This window comes from Coregonus clupeaformis, chromosome 10 (assembly GCF_020615455.1).
Source record: "Coregonus clupeaformis isolate EN_2021a chromosome 10, ASM2061545v1, whole genome shotgun sequence".
In the NCBI taxonomy this organism is placed as follows: domain Eukaryota; kingdom Metazoa; phylum Chordata; class Actinopteri; order Salmoniformes; family Salmonidae; genus Coregonus; species Coregonus clupeaformis.
Window position 1 is genome coordinate 2,156,742 of NC_059201.1, and position 18,331 is coordinate 2,175,072.

Consider the following 18,331-nt stretch of genomic DNA (forward strand, 5'->3'; position numbering starts at 1 on the left):
ATAAGAGCGTCTGCTAAATTACTTAAATGTAAATGTAAAAGATTTCTCACTCCAAGAAACATTTACATAAAACGTGTATTTCACACAAAGATATGGTCAAGTGTGAGAGCATTGCCCAATTTATTTCTAAGTTGGTCCAATGATGGCAGTTATACGAGCGCCAACCCGGCCACCCGGCTTGCTGGGCGAACCAAATAGAGTGCACCTAAATATATTTCAAAGGACTTGACCAAACACAGAGCCGTCAATTAGCTCCGACCAATCATAATACTGAGTTTGGGTTTCAACGTTACATATTCATGAGATTTCGCGCGCTTTCCATACCACGTGAATATTTGGCGCGAAAAGTCAGTGTGGCCAGAAAAAAAACACTTGCGCGGAAGCAGCGGAGACAAGTAAGCACGAAACAATGGCGGTGAGTGATTATTATAAAAAATAGTTATATATTAACATTGCATGCTGTTTTTTAGTTGACAGATGATTGTTTATCTCCTGTGATGGGTTAGCTAGCCTTGCTAGTGTTCTCCTTTTGCTAACAACGTTGACTTGCCCACAAATCTTAGCTAACAACGTTGTCTTGCCCACGAATCTTAGCTAGCTACCTTGTCTTGTCCACCAATCTTAGCTAGCTAAGCTTCTTATACGTTTTATTTGCCATGTCAAAGTTATACAAATAATTTAATGTAGTATTTCATTGTTCGCTAGTTAGTTAGCCAGTTTGATTGCCAGGTTGTCAGCCATCAGTCGGCGAACTAGCACTCCATTGTCACCATTATAGTTAGCTAGCTAACTAGAGATACCCTGGTAACTAACTTGAAGAGTAACAATGTTTCATTTATATAGCTCATGTTCTGCTAACTAGTTAACTCTTTGTTTACCACGTTACAGTACTTTCTGCCTGTTAAACATAGTTAGGGAATCCGCATTGGAACATCTTGTTACAATAACATTGTTATGCTATAAGTCGTCACATAAATAACTAGCTAAGTTTAGCTAATCGACTTTAACGAGGATCTGTGTATTCTCCTCTTCGTCAGGATTCATCTGAGTCATATCACATGGCGACCAGCCCCAGCCGTGGTTCCAGGCGGGGAGACCTGACCTCCAGCCCCGGGAGAGACCTGCCCCCCTTCGAGGACGAGTCCGAGGGGCTCCTGGGTGATGGTCCTCTGCCGGGGGAGGAGGAGGAGGGAGATGGGGAGGAACTGATCGGAGATGCGATGGAGAGGTGAGTAAGGGGAGGTGTTCAGTCAAGGTGGACAGAGTTTATTTCATTCTAGCTAACTTGATGTAACTGGTAAACTAGCTGGGTTACTCTGGTTACAGTGTTAGTGACTGTTCTTATTCCTTGTGGTGCTGTGTAACATGATTGCAATAAAACATGTATTCAATACCTGTTAGGGATTCACTCAAATTAATTCAAAGTGGAATTGATCCTGGTCGTTTACCTCATCCTGAGTTATGACATAGTTCTTTACATGGTATTCTGGTTGCTTTATGGGTGCAGTTATTCTCAAAGCATTTTCATGTTCACCACACACTAACCCCCCCATACAGGGACTACCGAGCCATCCCTGAGCTGGACAGGTATGAGGAGGAGGGTCTGGATCTTGATGAGGAGCTGTCAGAGCTGTCTCCTGGAGCCAGGGCTGCAGCTGAGGACGCCATGAGGAGAAGAGACAGGGAGCAGGGAGGCAGGCTGAGGAGAGGTCTGCTGTATGGTGAGGATGTTATATTATATACATGAGACTCAGGGACAGGGAGGTAGGCTGAGGAAATTAGGATATTATATATATATATATACACACACATTATGATAGATATACAGTACCAGTCAACATTTTGGACACTTACTCAAGGGTTTTTCTTTATTTTTACTTTATTTATTTTTTATATTGTAGAATAATAGTGAAGACATCAAAACTATGAAATAACACATATGGAATCATGTAGTAACCATGCAGAACTCATCACTCTCCTTCTTGGTCCAATAGCCCTTACACAGCCTGGAGGTGTGTTGGGTCATTGTCCTGTTGAAAAACAAATGACAGTCCCGCTAAGCCCAAATCAGATGGGATGGCGTATCGCTGCAGAATGCTGTGGTAGCCATGCTGGTTAAGTGTGCCTTGAATTCTAAATAAATCACAGACAGTGTCACCAGCAAAGCACCATAACACCTCCTCTCCTACTCTGCGTCTCACAAAGACACGCTGGTTGGAACCAAAAATCTCAAATTTGGACTCCAGACCAAAGGACACATTTCCACCGGTCTAATGTCCATTGCTCGTGTTTCTTGGCCCAAACAGGTTTCTTCTTCTTATTGGTGTCCTTTAGTAGTGGTTTCTTTGCAGCAATTCGACCATGAAGGCCTGACTCACACAGTCCCCTCTGAACAGTTGATGTGTCTGTTACTTGAGTCTGTGAAGCATTTATTTGATTTGTTTAACACATTTTTTGGTTACTACATGATTCCATATGTGTTATTTCATAGTTTTGACGTCTTCACTATTATTCTACAATGTAGAAAATAGTACAAAAATAAAGAAAAACCCTTGAACGAATAGGTGTGTCCAAACTTTTGACTGGTAGTGTATAGATCTCTCTTGAAGGGGCAGACTCAGGAGAGGACTGTTCTATGGTATGTACGCCATACCTTCTGGTCATGGTAAAGGCCCAGAGAGCCAAGTATACTGTAGGCCTTTAAAACCCCTAGGTTTGGCCCGTAGCCTTTCTGTTTTGAAAATACTGCATTAGGCGTATATATTTTCGGACTGTATCGTATCATAATCTGCGTCGTTGTGGAATATATGAAGTAACTCCAAACCTTGCTGCAGCAACGACATCCACTAATCGTCCTCCTTTCTGGAGGATTATCCTAAGCTTGCCACATCAATGAACTATACTAATTTTCTACTCAATGGTCTTCCTCCTAACAGACAGTGAGGATGAGGATGAGCGCCCTGCCCGGAGGCGTCGCCTGGCTGAGCGGGCTGCAGAGGGGACCGGGGTGGAAGGAGAGGACGAAGAGATGATCGAGAGCATCGAGAACCTGGAAGACATGAAGGTAAGGAAATATGGTGGTTTTAATTACCTTTTCATTTTATTATCTGTGTATTTTTTCAGATTATTATTATTATTATTATTATTAATTTATTTCCCTGTGAAGTCCATTAATATTGCTACCTTTTTTAATGAAATGTGGTATACAAATATATGGCCTCCGAGTGGCGCAGTGGTCTAAGGCCACTAGAGATCCTGATTCGAATCCAGGCTCTGTCGTAGCCAGCCGTGACCGGGAGACCCATGGGGCGGCGCACAATTGGCCCAGCGTCTTCCAGGGTAGGGGAGGGAATGGCCGGCAGGGATGTAGCTCAGTTGGTAGAGCATGGCGTTTGCAACGCCAGGGTTGTGGGTTCGATTCCCACGGGGGGCCAGTATGAAAAAATAAAAAAAATAATGTATGCATTCACTAACTGTAAGTCGCTCTGGATAAGAGCGTCTGCTAAATGACTAAAAAGTAAATAAAGATTGGTTGGTTGGTTGCAGGGTCACTCAGTCAGGGAATGGGTGGTCATGGCCGCTCCGCGTCTGGAGATCTACCACCGCTTCAAGAACTTCCTGCGCACCCACGTGGATGAGAACGGACACAACGTGTTCAAGGAGAAGATCAGCGACATGTGTAAAGGTATTCAATAAAAATACTATACTCATCTATCTGGGACTTCTCACAGACAACAAGGACAGGCTGGTGAGCTATGAGGACAAAGCAGCCAGGGAGCACTTCCTGCCTGAGGCCCCTACTGAGATGTGGGGGGAAAAAATACAATACATTTTTTATTATGTATTTAAATAACCAATGATAATGTGTTTTAAACCTTCCAGAGAACAAGGAGAGTCTGGTGGTGAACTACGAGGACCTAGCAGCCAGGGAGCATGTCCTGGCCTACTTCCTGCCTGAGGCCCCTACTGAGATGTTGAAGATATTTGACGAGGCAGCCAAGGAGGTGGTCCTGGCCATGTACCCCAAATACGACCGCATCGCCCACGAGATCCACGTCAGGATCTGCAACCTGCCCCTGGTCGAAGAGCTGAGATCCCTCAGGTAAATACGGATAGGAAATGATCATGTGTCTTCCATGATTTTTTAAAAAGTAGACTCAGCGATACAAAGTAGGCATTAGATTGGGCCGACTTCTGCAACAACAAAGACGGAGGCTAATCTCCTCTACAGCTATTATTTGACCCTGCTGGTCATCTATGAACGTTTGAACATCTTGAAGAGCGATCTGGCCTTAACTCCAAACTCTTATAATCTCCACCCGGCACAACCAGAAGAGGACTGGCCACCCCTCAGAGCCTGCTTCCTCTCTAGGTTTCTTCCTAGGTTCCTGCCTTTCTAGGGAGTTTTTCCTAGCCACCGTGCTTCTACATCTGCATTGCTTGCTCTTTGGGGTTTTTAGGCTGGGTTTCTGTATAAGCACTTTGTGACATCTGCTGATGTAAAAAGGGCTTTATAAATGTGAATTGAGGTAGAACATTAGAGCGACGCGAACTCCCATGCACACAGGCAGATACTCTGTGGGGGGTGCAGCCTCTTGCATCATTCCCTCTGTAGGACTAATAGGATTTATTTGCCTCTTTCCAATACGTGATCCTTAGTTTCTTCCTGTTCTCCTCTCCAGACAACTCCACCTGAACCAGTTGATCCGTACCAGTGGAGTGGTGACCTGCTGTACAGGTGTTCTACCCCAGCTGGGCATGGTCAAGTACAACTGTAACAAGTGTAACTTCATCATGGGGCCCTTCTTCCAGTCCCAGAACCAGGAAGTGAAGCCAGGGTCTTGCCCAGAGTGCCAGTCCTTCGGCCCCTTTGACATCAATATGGAGTTGGTGAGTCAGTCGACCAATAGATATGCTCTAAGGTAGTGGACCAATAGCAATACAGAATCTAGGTGAGTGGACCAATAGAAATTGAGAATCTAATGAGAACGAGGAAGTGAAGCCGGAATCCTGCCGAGTGCCAGTCGACCAATCAGGCTCTTGACACGTACGACCCTGGTGACTTGATTTTCATCCTGGCACCCTTCCCACTATTTCTCTGATTTTTTAAAAAATAAATACAGAAAGAAAAAGTGAAATAATAATAATTTTTCCTTCCGCAGACTGTGTACCAGAACTACCAGCGAATCACCATCCAGGAGAGCCCTGGGAAGATCGCCGCTGGCCGCCTCCCACGCTCCAAAGATGCCATCCTGTTGGCTGACCTGGTGGACCAATGCAAACCTGGAGACGAAATAGTGAGTCAGACTCCTAACAGAACTAACCTTTTGTAGTTCTCAACAGCGTAGGGTACAGTGCCATTATCTGCTAGTGTGATGTACAGGGACTTGAACTCCATTTTCAAGTGTGGTTTCAGAGGTAGATGTCAAACAACATTGTACCCCATTTTTGAACATTCATACGTTTTGTTCATACTAGTAAAAATACCAAGGCACTCTTCATATTTGGGGCAAAAGTTAAAAAGCCTTTAACTTGTCATCTTTTATATTATTCTCCCAAGTCTAACTCCTCTTTTCCTCCAGGAACTGACGGGCATCTACAACAACAACTATGACGGCTCTCTGAACATGGCCAACGGCTTCCCAGTGTTTGCTACGGTCATCATGGCCAATCATATCGCTCGTAGAGACAACAAAGTGGCCGTGGCCGAGCTCACTGACGAGGACATCAAGGCCATCGTGGCGCTGTCCAAGGACGAGCGCATCGGAGAGAGGGTGAGTTAGGAAGACCCTGCTGAGACTACACTATATACAGTGCATTAGGAAAGTATTCAGACCCCTTGACTTTTTCCACATTTTGTTACGTTACAGCCTTATTCTAAAATTGATTAAATTGTTTTTTTCCCCTCATCAATCTACACACAATACCCCATAATGACAAAGCAAAAACAAGTTTTTAGAAGTGTTTGCCAATTGAATAAAAAAAAATATATATATCACATTTACTTAAGTATTCAGACCCTTTACTCAGTACTTTGTTGAAGCACCTTTGGCAGCGATTACAGCCTCAAGTCTTCTTGGGTATGACGCTACAAGCTTGGCACACCTGTATTTGGGGAGTTTCTCCCGTTCTTCTCTGCAGATCCTCTCAAGCTCTGTCAGGTTGGATGGGGAGCGTCGCTGCACAGCTATTTTCAGGTCTCTCCAGAGATGGAAAAAGTCAAGGGGTCTGAATACTTTCCGAAGGCACTGTATATACAAAAGTATGTGGACACCCCTTCAAATGAGTAGTTTTGGCTATTTCAGCCACATATAATCGAGCATACATGCAATCTCCATAGACAAACATTGGCAGTAGAATGGCCTTACTAAAGAGCTCAGTGACTTTCATCGTGGCACCGTCAAAGGATGCCACCTTTCCAACAAGTCAGTTCGTCAAATTTCTGCCCTGCTAGAGCTGTTATTGTGCTGACGTTGCTTCCAGAGGCAGTTTGGATCTCGGTAGTGAGTGTTGCCACCGAGGACAGACGATTTTTAGGCGCTACACGCTTCACCACTCGCCGGTCCCGTTCTGAGCCGGTTCGTGGCTGAGCCGTTGTTGCTCCTAGACGTTTCCACTTCACAATAACAGCACTTACAGTTGACCGGGGATGCTCTAGCAGGGCAGAAATATGAGGAACTGACTTGTTGGAAAGGTGGCATCCTATGACGGTGCCACGTTGAAAGTCACTGAGCTCTTCAGTAAGGGCCATTCTACTGCCAATGTTTGTCTATGGAGATTGCATGGCGGTGTGCTCGATTTTATACACCTGTCAGCAACGGGTGTGGCTGAAATAGCAGAATCCACTAATTTGAAGGGGTGTCCACATACTTTAGTATATATGCTGCATCTGAGTACGCAATTTTCGGTGACCTCTTTTGGCTCGTGGGCGCTACTTTCAGAACTACTGGCTAGAAGGTAAACAAAATAATATTTGTCTTGCAGCTCAGTATGTAAAGCAAATGTTGGTTGTCAATACCCGTAGCTAGATGGGCTTTTAGGAACTCCCTTTTCTAGTCGTTGTTTTCGTTCCTCGTATCATTAATATTCCCATTAATCATCCCCTGGTCTGTCTCCTGTCTCCTCTGCAGATCTTTGCCAGTATCGGCCCCTCCATCTACGGCCATGAGGACATCAAGAGAGGCCTGGCTCTGGCTCTGTTTGGTGGAGAGCCCAAGAACCCAGGTTGGTGGACAATAGAGAAGATAATTCCTGCGTCCCCAATTCTGTACTCTTTCTCCTGAAGTGTGCACCACTCCTATGCTTTTTAAATCCCTGTGGTGTAGTGCACAAGTGCACACTTCAGGGGAAAGTGATGGAGGATTTGGGAGCAGAACTAGTTTACTGACTACACAACCTGACTAAAGGAATTATAACGTAACAGTATTTACCTTGCTCTCTGTCCTCCAGGTGGGAAGCACAAGGTACGTGGGGACCTCAACGTGCTCTTGTGCGGTGACCCCGGTACGGCCAAGTCCCAGTTCCTGAAGTACGTGGAGAAGGTGGCCAGCAGAGCGGTGTTCACCACAGGCCAGGGAGCTTCCGCTGTGGGCCTGACCGCCTACGTACAGAGACACCCGGTCACCAGGGAGTGGACCCTGGAGGCTGGAGCTCTGGTGTTAGCGGACAGAGGGGTCTGTCTCATCGACGAGTTTGATAAGGTGAGGGTGATTCTTTTATTTTTAATACCCATTAGCTGATGCCTTAGTGACCGTTTTTGGGAGCGTGTGATATTCACATCTCTCATGAGTATGGCCGGGAGTCTTTTTCTGGTCAGGATGGGAGTCTTTTCTGATCTATAACATCTAATTGGGGCCATGAGATTTCCCTGAACATGTGACCTGACCAGGTAAAAACTCTTTGCCCCACTCAAGATGTGGGAAACAGTATGTTGCTTAAAAATATCTCTCCTCTCCAGATGAACGACGCAGACAGGACCAGTATCCACGAAGCCATGGAACAGCAGAGCATCTCCATCTCCAAGGCTGGCATCGTCACCTCGCTCCAGGCACGCTGCACTGTCATCGCTGCTGCCAACCCTATTGGTGGTCGCTACGACCCGTCTCTGACCTTCTCTGAGAACGTGGATCTGACCGAGCCCATCGTGTCTCGTTTTGACGTCCTGTGTGTCGTCAGAGATACTGTGGACCCAGTGCAGGTAACGCTGCATATCAACTAGCTTCTGAAAGCTAACTTCGTTCATAGATTTTCATATTTGTAATATTGGTACTAACAGGATTGTAATATAACTACTGTTGTTTAATTGATACTCTACAAAACCCTGACAACTCGACATCTGTCATCAGACCTTAACCTCTCTCTCTCTCTCTGCACTACGATAGGATGAGATGCTGGCTCGTTTCGTGGTGGGCAGCCACATCAAGCACCACCCCAGCAACAAGGAGGGTGGCGTGGCTGGCTTGGAGGAGGTGGTTCTGCCCAACACCACAGACGTGCCTCCTATCCCCCAGGAGCTGCTGAGGAAATACATCATGTACTCCAAGGAAAGGGTCCGGCCCAAACTCAACCAGATGGACCAGGATAAGGTGGCTCGCATCTACAGCGACCTGCGCAAGGAGTCCATGGTGAGTCTGACTAGACTGGTGTTGCCACACTTCCAAAAGTCTTGTTAACTTGGCTATTCAGAACAAAACGTGAGAGAGCTGGATATCAAGGTTTCTGTGTGAACCAGGGGTTTGAATCCTGCGTATCACAATACTGCGTTAGCCAGGTGAGCTTAAACCTGTCCCTAGGCTCAGGGAGCTAATGCGACTCTCGTGGCAGACCTGAACAGCCATAATGCAAAATGGAATGTTGTTGACTTCAAGAATTTTTAAATGAATTTAAGAATGGATCTTAACCCTGGAATCAATAGTAATTAATAGCGTTGTCTTCTCCTAGTCTCCTGTAAGGAGGCAGCCAGCATCCTAGCTCAGTATATTGGGAGTGCTGTAGGATCAATAATGAGTCATAGCTGAACGTCTTCTCCCTGTAGGTGGCTGATCCATGTTAGAGTAATGTCTTGTGTGTATTATTAAATCCATATATTATTATTATTGCGTAGGCGACAGGCAGCATCCCCATCACGGTGCGTCACATCGAGTCTATGATCCGCATGGCGGAGGCCCACGCCAGGATGCACCTCCGAGACTACGTGGTGGAGGATGACGTCAACATGGCCATCAGAGTCATGCTGGAGAGCTTCATCGACACGCAGAAGTTCAGCGTCATGAGGAGCATGAGGAAGGTGAGCGCAGCAACGGAGTCCTCCAATAAAGTTAACTTTTCAATGGATATGAATGGGTGTCCGGGAAACCAGTCTGAGGAGTTTGGTGTAAGAGGAGAGGCTTGCTAGACGGCTCCCTCTAGTGACATCCTGAAACCAACCCAGTCTTCCTCCCCCCCCCCGTTACCTGGCGTTCAGACAGGACAACTGGCTGCTGTTTATTCTGAAACCAACTTCCTTCCCTCTTTTCTCTCCCCCCCCTCATCCTCTTCCCTCTAGACGTTTGCCCGTTACCTGGCGTTCAGAAAAGACAACAATGAGTTGCTGCTGTTCGTCCTGAAGCAGCTGGTGTCAGAGCAGGTGGCGTATCAGAGGAACCGATACGGAGCCCAGCAGGACACCATCGAGATCCCAGAGAAAGACCTGGTGGACAAGGTAATAAGCTTCTCGTCATGGTGTAAAATGTCTTCCTTTCCTGGGGTAACGTACTACACCAAGCCGCTAACCACGGTGCCATCACAATAGTCCTGAGATGTTTTTTTAGTCTCTAACCGTTGGCTTGATCTCAATAATGTAAATTTGTTTCATCTGTTTTTGTTTCTATTCAATACTGATATAGTTTATGAGTTGTTCGTGTCGCCCTCTCTCCTTCCCCAGGCCAGACAGATCAGCATCCACAACCTGTCAGCGTTCTATGACAGCGAGGCGTTCCGATCCAACAGGTTCTCTCACGACATGAAGAAGAAGTTGATCCTGCAGCAGTTCTAAAACGTGTTGTTGCCGGGGAAAAAAGACTAGCCTCTGGCTTGTGTTCTAAATGCACCCCTATCCCCTATGTAGTGCACTACTTTTGATCAGGGCTCATAGAGTGCCATTTTTGACATAGCCTGTCTGGATGTGTAAATAATTGTAAATGTTTGTCACCCTGTTGGAGAAAAGGAAGAATCCTAATATGGACTAAATTGGCCAATTTTGTTATCAATGTTAGTCTCTCGGTTAATGTACAAGTTATGTGTACATAGCCTATACCTTCATTCTAAACATTTCTACTTTTGCATCTTGGAACACAACTTGTGGTGTTATAAAAATCAAGTGTTTTTGTAATGGACTTTTTGATGTTTAGCTGTAAACTGTGTTAATGTTTTGTAAGTAAAAAAAAAAAAAACTAGTTGTGGATAGTCTAACCTGAAATCACATTATCTTCTTGACACTGTAATATGGTGTTTTCATCTGGGCCAATGAGTTTCTGATGACCGTCATGCTTTCCTGTTCTGGTCTGTGACTAGAATTCTGGGATAATGTTTTGAGAATAAATGACATTTTGTAGAAGCTTGTCCATCACCCTGAATGTACTGAAGACATGGTCAGAAAGTGTGCTTAGAAGGACCCAAATTGACGTTTGCGGACGGTGTCACCTGCCGCCCCGTCAAGCGACATCTGTAGGCCTAGTGGCCAGCTGTGAACAGCTGGTGCGTCATCTGTTATGTTAAGGAAGTCTAGAGTTTTTGCTCGCCTGAGTTCAAATACCTCGTGATAAACTGCAAATTACACCTATCTTACGCACACCTTTCCTACGCACTTAGTAGTTGGTATTCAGGCTTACCTTTATGAAGGTGCGTAACGGGCTTTGCAGGCGTAGTTCCCTTGCGCGCACTGAATACATTTTATAACTGTAATTCAACCCCTGAAAACTCCCACTTGCTTACCAACATATTTTTTTTTTTCTCTTGGGAGTTTTCATTCAATAAGGTTCATTACGTTTATCTTCAGCCTTCCCTTCAAATACGGTGCACCTTTTTTAATGAGAATTCTGTTGAAGGACTAGAATACGTAAGAACTGGTTTGGGAAATAGAGATCAATGAAAGAAAACCATCTAAATATATACATATTCTCTGTTTCAACACCAATTTGGTAGATAAAAAAAAAAATATATACTCATCTTGTACATTTATTTAGGCACATTTCTGGGTTAGGAAAGGATGTATGAATAACTGGTTTGGACAGCCTTGACGCAAGAAATATAGTGAATCAAAAAAGTGGTTTGATTCGTTATGAAAATTGCCACATTCAGTTCTATAACCCCATGGTAATGTTGGAAGATTAGTGTACGTAGAATTTGAATAGTGTGCAATAGTAGGCTATACCTTCTTCTGTTGCCTGCACTAACCATGGAACTGTGTGATGACACGGCCAATTATTGCGGCAAGCGTTGGGTTCAAACTGTTATGGCTTGGTCTGCGCTCCTCTCCATAACGATTTAATTAGCCTACATGTCTTTAAAGAAAAATATATCAACTGTTACTCAGTTTTTGTGATTTATACTTTTACTTTTGATACTTAAGTATATTTTAGCAATTCCATTTACTTTTGATAATGAAGTACATTTAAAACCAAATACTTTTAGACTTACTCAAGTATTTTACTGGGTGACTTTCACTTTTACTTGAGTCATTTTCTTTTAAGGTATCTATACTTTTACTCAAGTATGACAGTTAGGTATTTTTTCCCACCGCTGCTGTTACTAATGATCCTCTTCAACAACCAAATGGCCGTGAAAGCATTTAGAGGAAGCAAATTAAGGTACAGTGGCTTGCGAAAGTATTCATCCCATTTGGCATTTTTCCAATTTTTTTGCCTTACAACCTGGAATTAAAATGGATTTTTTGGGGGTTTGTATCATTTGATTTACACAACATGCCTACCACTTTGAAGATGCAAAATATATTTGATTGTGAAACAAACAATAAATAAGACGACAACATAAAACTTGAGCGTGCATAACTATTCACCCCCCAAATCAATACTTTGTAGAGCCACCTTTTGCAGCAATTACAGCTGCAAGTCTCTTGGGGTATGTCTCTATAAGCTTGGCACATCTAGCCACTGGGATTTTTGCCCATTCTTCAATGCAAAACTGCTCCAGCTCCTTCAAGTTGGATGGTGGTGTACAGCAATCTTTAAGTCATACCACAGATTCTCAATTGGATTGAGGGCTGGGCTTTGACTAGGCCATTCCAAGACATTTAAATGTTTCCCCTTAAACCACTCGAGTGTTGCTTTAGCAGTATGCTTAGTGTCATTTTCCTGCTGGAAGGTGAACCTCCGCCCCAGTCTGAAATCTCTGGAAGACTGAAACAGGTTTCCCTCAAGAATTTCCCTGTATTTAGCGCCATCCATCATTCCTTCAATTCTGACCAGTTTCCCAGTCCCTGCCAATGAAAAACATCTGCACAGCATGATGCTGCCACCACCATGCTTCACTGTGGGGATGGTGTTCTCGGGGTGATGAGGTGTTGGGTTTGCGCCAGACAGCATTTTCCTTGATGGCCAAAAAGCTCAATTTTAGTCTCATCTGACCAGAGTACCTTCTTCCATATGTTTGGGGAGTCTCCCACATGCCTTTTGGCGAACACCAAACGTGTTTGCTTATTTTTTTCATTAAGCAATGGCTTTTTTCTGGCCAGTCTTCCGTAAAGCCCAGCTCTGTGGAGTGTATGGCTTAAAGTGGTCCTATGGACAGATACTCCAATCTCCGCTGTGGAGCTTTGCAGCTCCTTCAGGGTTATCTTTGGTCTCTTTGTTGCCTCTCTGATTAATGCCATCCTTGCCTGATCCGTGAGTTTTGGTGGGTGGCCCTCTCTTGGCAGGTTTGTTGTGGTGCCATATTCTTTTCATTTTTTAATAATGGATATAATGGTGCTCTGTGGGATTTTCAAAGTTTCAGATATTTTTTTATAACCCAACCCTGATCTGTACTTCTCCACAACTTTGTCCCTGACCTGTTTGGAGAGCTCCTTGGTCTTCATGGTGCCGCTTGCTTGGTGGTGCCCCTTGCTTAGTGGTGTTGCAGACTCTGGGGCCTTTCAGAACAGGTGTATATTTACATTTTACATTTTAGTCATTTAGCAGGCGCTCTTATCCAGAGCGACTTGCAGTTAGATATACTGAGATCATGTGACACTTAGATTGCACACAGGTGGACTTTATTTAACTAATTATGTGACTTCTGAAGGTAATTGGTTGCACCAGATCTTATTTAGGGGCTTCATAGCGAAGGGGGTGAATACATATGCACGCACCACTTTTCCGTTATTATTTTTTTAGAATTTTTTGAAACAAGTTATTATTTTCATTTCACTTCACCAATTTGGACTATTTTGTGTATATCCATTACATGAAATCCAAATAAAAATCCATTTAAATTACAGGTTGTAATGCAACAAAATAGAAAAACACCAAGGGGGCTGAATACTTTTGCAAGGCACTGTAGTTGTATCCCATGTAGAGATAGGGTTGTAAGTCACTGTAAATGAAACAATGGAATTAAATGGAATGATAATGTAGGCTATGCCAACTGAAAGACCTGGGGCCCAGAACTTTTTTTTGCCCTACTACAGACCGCTATATCAGTCCTCTAATACAGGACTAGTAAAGGCCCAGTGCACTACTTTATTACTTTATTCTGTACCCCTATATCCCACGGCTATGGGTGTATCTGTAGACACAGCTCCGCCACGCCTTCATTTCTTAGATCTCCACCCCGAACGAATAGCAGGTGGTTAGCTTAAATTCAAGATCAGAATACGCACGGAGAGAAAAGTGCATGAAAAGAGAACGTTCCATTTACGCATGCTTATCTCGGGTCGGAAACTGAAATCCGTTTGACCTCATTTTTACCAGCATGTCACCTCTGCAACTAGAGGCGACAAAACTCTAGATCACTTTTACTCCACACACAGAAACGCATCCAAGGCCCTCCCTCACCCTCCCTTTGGCAAATCAGACCATAACTCTATCCTCCTGCTTCCTGCTTACAAGTTAAAACTCAAACAGGAAGTACCAGTGATACGCTCAATAAGGAAGTGGTCCGATGAAGCGGATGCTAAGCTACAGAACTGTTTCACTAGCACAGATAGGCATGTGTTCCGGGATTAATCCGATAACATTGAGTTTACCACATCAGTCACACTCCACATTGCCCTCAGCAACCTGGACAAAAGGAATACCTATGTAAAAATGCTGTTCATTAAATACAGCTCAGCATTCAACACCATAGTCTCCTCCAAGCTCATCACCAAGACCCTGGGACTGAACACCTCCCTCTGCAGCTGTATCCTAGACTTCCTGACGGGCCGCCCCCAGGCGGTGAGGGTAGGCAACAACACATCCGCCAACACATTAGTCCCCTCCAGTCCTCCCTGTTCACCACGCCTACATGGCCTTGCACGACTCCAACGCCATCATCAAGTTTGCTGACGACATGATGGTAGTAGGACTGATAACCGATGACGACGATGCAGCCTATAGGGAGGAGGTCAGAAACCTGGCAGTGTGGTGCCATGACAACAAGCTCTCCCTTAATGTCAGCAAGACAAATGAGCTGATCGTGGACTACAGGAAACGGAGGGGAGCGCATGTCCCCATCCACATCGACGGGGCAGTAGTGGAGCAGGTCGAGAGCTTCAAGTTCCTCAGTGTCCACATCACTAAGGAATTATCATGATCCACACACACCAACACAGTCGTGAAGAAGGGCACTACAGCACCTCTTTCCCCTCAGGAGGCTGAAAAGATTTGGCATGGGCCCTCAGATCCTCAAAAAGTTCTACAGCTGCACCAATGAAAGCATCTTGACTGGCTGCATCACCGCTTGGTACAGCAACTGCAAGGCACCGCAAAATGCTACAGAGGGTAGTGCCTACAGCCCTGGACATCACTCTGCCATCCAAGACCTAGTGATGTCAGAGGAAGGCCCAAAAAACGATCAAAGACTCCAGCCACACAAGCCATACTGTTGTCTCTGCTACCGCACGGCAAGCGGTACCAGTGCACCAAGTGTGGAACCAACAGGACCCTGAACAACTTCTACCCCCAAGCCATAAGACTGCTAAATAGTTAACTAAACAAGCTAAACAAGACTGTCAAATAGCTAATCCAATGGCTACCCACTGCTGCTACTGTATATTATCTATCCTGTTACGTTTACCCCTACCTATATGAACAGTACATTCGGAAAGTATTCAGACCCCTTGACTTTTTCCACATTTTGTAACGTTACAGCCTGGATTAAATTGTTTCCTCCCCCCCCCCCCTCAATCTACACACAATACCCCATAATGACAAAGCAAAAACAGGCTTGGCACACCTGTATTTGGGGAGTTTCTCCTATTCTTCTCTGCAGATCCTCTCAAGCTCTGTCAGGTTAAATGGGGAGCGTCGCTGCACAGTTATTTTCAGGTCTCTCCAGAGATGTTCCATCGGGTTCAAGTCTGGGCTCTGGCTGGGCTATTCAAGGACTTGTCCCAAAGCCACTCCTGCGTTGTCTTGGCCGTGTGCTTAGGTTCATTGTTTACATTTACGTCATTTAGCAGACGCTCTTATCCAGAGCGACTTACAGTTAGTGAGTGCATACATTATTAATTTTTTATTTTTCAATCTGGCCCCCCGTGGGAATCGAACCCACAACCCTGGCGTTGCAAACACCATGCTCTACCAACTGAGCTACATCCCTGCCGGCCATTCCCTCCCCTACCCTGGACGACTTGTGCGCCGCCCCATGGGTCTCCCGGTCGCGGCCGGCTACAACAGAGCCTGGATTCGAACCAGGATCTCTAGTGGCACAGCTAGCACTGCGATGCAGTGCCTTAGACCACTGCGCCACTCGGGAGGTCCTGTTGGAAGGTGAACCTTCGCCCCAGTCTGAGGTCCTGAGCGCTCTGGAGCAGGTTTTCATCAAGGATCTCTCTGTACTTTGCTCCGTTCATCATTCCCTCGATCCTGTAGTCTCCCAGTCCCTGCCGCTGAAAAACATCACCACAGCATGATGCTGCCACCACCATTCTTTACCGTAGAGATGGTGCCAGGTTTCCTCAAGATGTGACGTTTGGCATTCCGGCCATAGAGTTCAATCTTGGTTTCATCAGACCAGAGAATCTTGTTTCTCATGGTCTGAGAATCCTTCAAGTGCCTTTTGGCAAACTCCAAGCGGGCTGTCATGTGGTTTTTACTGAGGAGTGAATTCCATCTGGCCACTCTACCATAAAGGCCTGATTGGTGGAGTGCTGCAGAGATGGTTGTCCTGGAAGGTTCTCCCATCTTCACAGAGGAACTCCGGAGTGACCATTGGGTTCTTGGTCACCTCCTTGACCAAGGACCTTCTCCTCCGATTGCTCAGTTTGTCCAGGCGACCAGCTCTAGGAAGAGTCTTGGTGGTTCCAAACTTCTTCCATTTAAGAATGATGGAGGCCACTGTGTTCTTGGGGACCTTCAATGCTGCAGAAATGTTTTGGTACCCTTCCCCAGATCTGTGCCTCGACACAATCCTGTCTCGGAGTTCTACGGACAATTCCTTCGACCTCATGGCTTGGTTTTTGCTCTGACATGCACTGTCAACTGTGGGACCTTATATAGACAGGTGAGTGCCTTTCCAAATCATGTCCAATCAATTGAATTTACCACAGGTGGACTCCAATCAAGTTATAGAAACATCTCAAGGATGATCAATGGAAACAGGATGCTCCTGAGCTCAATTTCGAGTCTCATAGCAAAGGGTCTGAATACTTATGTAAATAAGGTATTTCTGTTTTTTATTTTTAAATTTGCAACATTTTCTAAAAACCAGTTTTTCGCTTTGTCATTATGGGGTATTGTGTGTAGATTGATGAGGAAAATGTTTTATTTAATCCATTTTAGAATAAGGCTGTAACGTAACAAAATGTGGAAAAAGTCAAGGGGTCTGAATACTTTCTGAATGCACTGTACATGGCTACCTCAATTACTCATTGTTATTCGTTATTCACTGTGTAATTATTCCTCGTGTCACTATTTCAATATTTATTTTTTTGCATTGTTGGAAAAGGACCCGTCAGTAAGCATTTCACTCGTAGTCTACACCTGTTGTCTACGAAGCTTGTGACAAATACAATTTGATTTGATTGATTTGATTTTGTCTCTACATCTCTTCTATCAGCGAATCAAAGGCCTAGCCTGCTGTGTGTCTCAGTCTGGTCTCGCAGACTAGACTTAACATGGTAAACTATGAAAATGTATGCACTCACTAACTGTAAATCGCTCTGGATAAGAGCGTCTGCTAAATGACTAAAATGTAAATGTAAATGTAAAGCCAAGACACTCAAATTAGTATGATATGTTACCTTTACTTAAGACAAAAATGAAAGGAGGGTGCGTGTTTGAATCTCGTCACGGACAACTTTAGCGTTTTAGCTAGTTAGCAACTTTGCACCTACTTACTACTTTTTAGCTACTTTGCACATCTTAGCATGTTTGCTAACCCTAACCTTAACCCTTTTAGCTAACCCTTCCCTTAACCTTAAACCTTTTAACTAACCCTTCCCCTATTCCTAACCTTACCCTTTTAGCTAACCCTTACCCTAAACCTAAACCTAACCCTTTAACCTAACTCCTAACCTTAACCCCTAACCCCTAGAGCTCGCTAACGATAGCATTAGCCACCTAGCTAACGTTAGCTACAACAAATTGGAATTCGTAACATATATACGATTAGCAGATTTGTAACATATTTTACGAATTGTAATTCGTAACATATTGTACCAATTGCAATTCGTAACATATCATACAATGATGGACATCCAGAAGTTAATACATACCACACGAACCCGTAACATCTCATTCTAAATGGAGCGTCTCGATTTACTAACAGAGTAATACGAAATGCTCTGAGACCAGGTTGCATCTCTACAGCTCTTCTGTCAGCAAGTCCAAATTGTGGGTGTGTAGCAGTGCAATTGGTATAATTTATAAAGGCCGGTTCTTCTAGTTTAAACTAATCACTGCACCCTTGCTATCATTTACACTAAAAAATATATGACTGTCAACATTTAATTCAGACCAGAGGGTTGACCTCTGAAGTGTCACTGTTAACATTGTGTGACATACTCTGACGGGTGCTTATGCACAGACAGGCGTTGTCATATGCCGCGTTCAAGACAACTCGGAAATGTACGACTTGGACACTCGTTGAAGAAAGATGAGGCCCGAGTTTCCCACTTGGAAAATATCAGAATAGACCAATAGGAAGCGCTACA

General features: G+C 44.6%; 1 protein-coding gene across 1 annotated transcript; it reads left to right on the forward strand.

Annotated features, from left to right (window-relative positions):
- The first annotated feature begins 340 nt into the window (after positions 1-340).
- On the forward strand, positions 341-10,591 carry LOC121574724 (DNA replication licensing factor mcm2-like). The gene is made up of 16 exons (XM_041887272.2): positions 341-415; positions 1,038-1,228; positions 1,558-1,721; positions 2,937-3,064; positions 3,547-3,685; positions 3,883-4,102; positions 4,683-4,890; positions 5,163-5,297; positions 5,583-5,774; positions 7,131-7,224; positions 7,450-7,700; positions 7,958-8,197; positions 8,382-8,624; positions 9,104-9,286; positions 9,545-9,700; positions 9,923-10,591. Exons 1-16 carry the CDS (start codon positions 410-412, stop codon positions 10,031-10,033), a joined length of 2,661 nt encoding a protein of 886 aa, XP_041743206.2. The 5' UTR covers positions 341-409; the 3' UTR covers positions 10,034-10,591.
- The last annotated feature ends 7,740 nt before the right edge of the window (positions 10,592-18,331 follow it).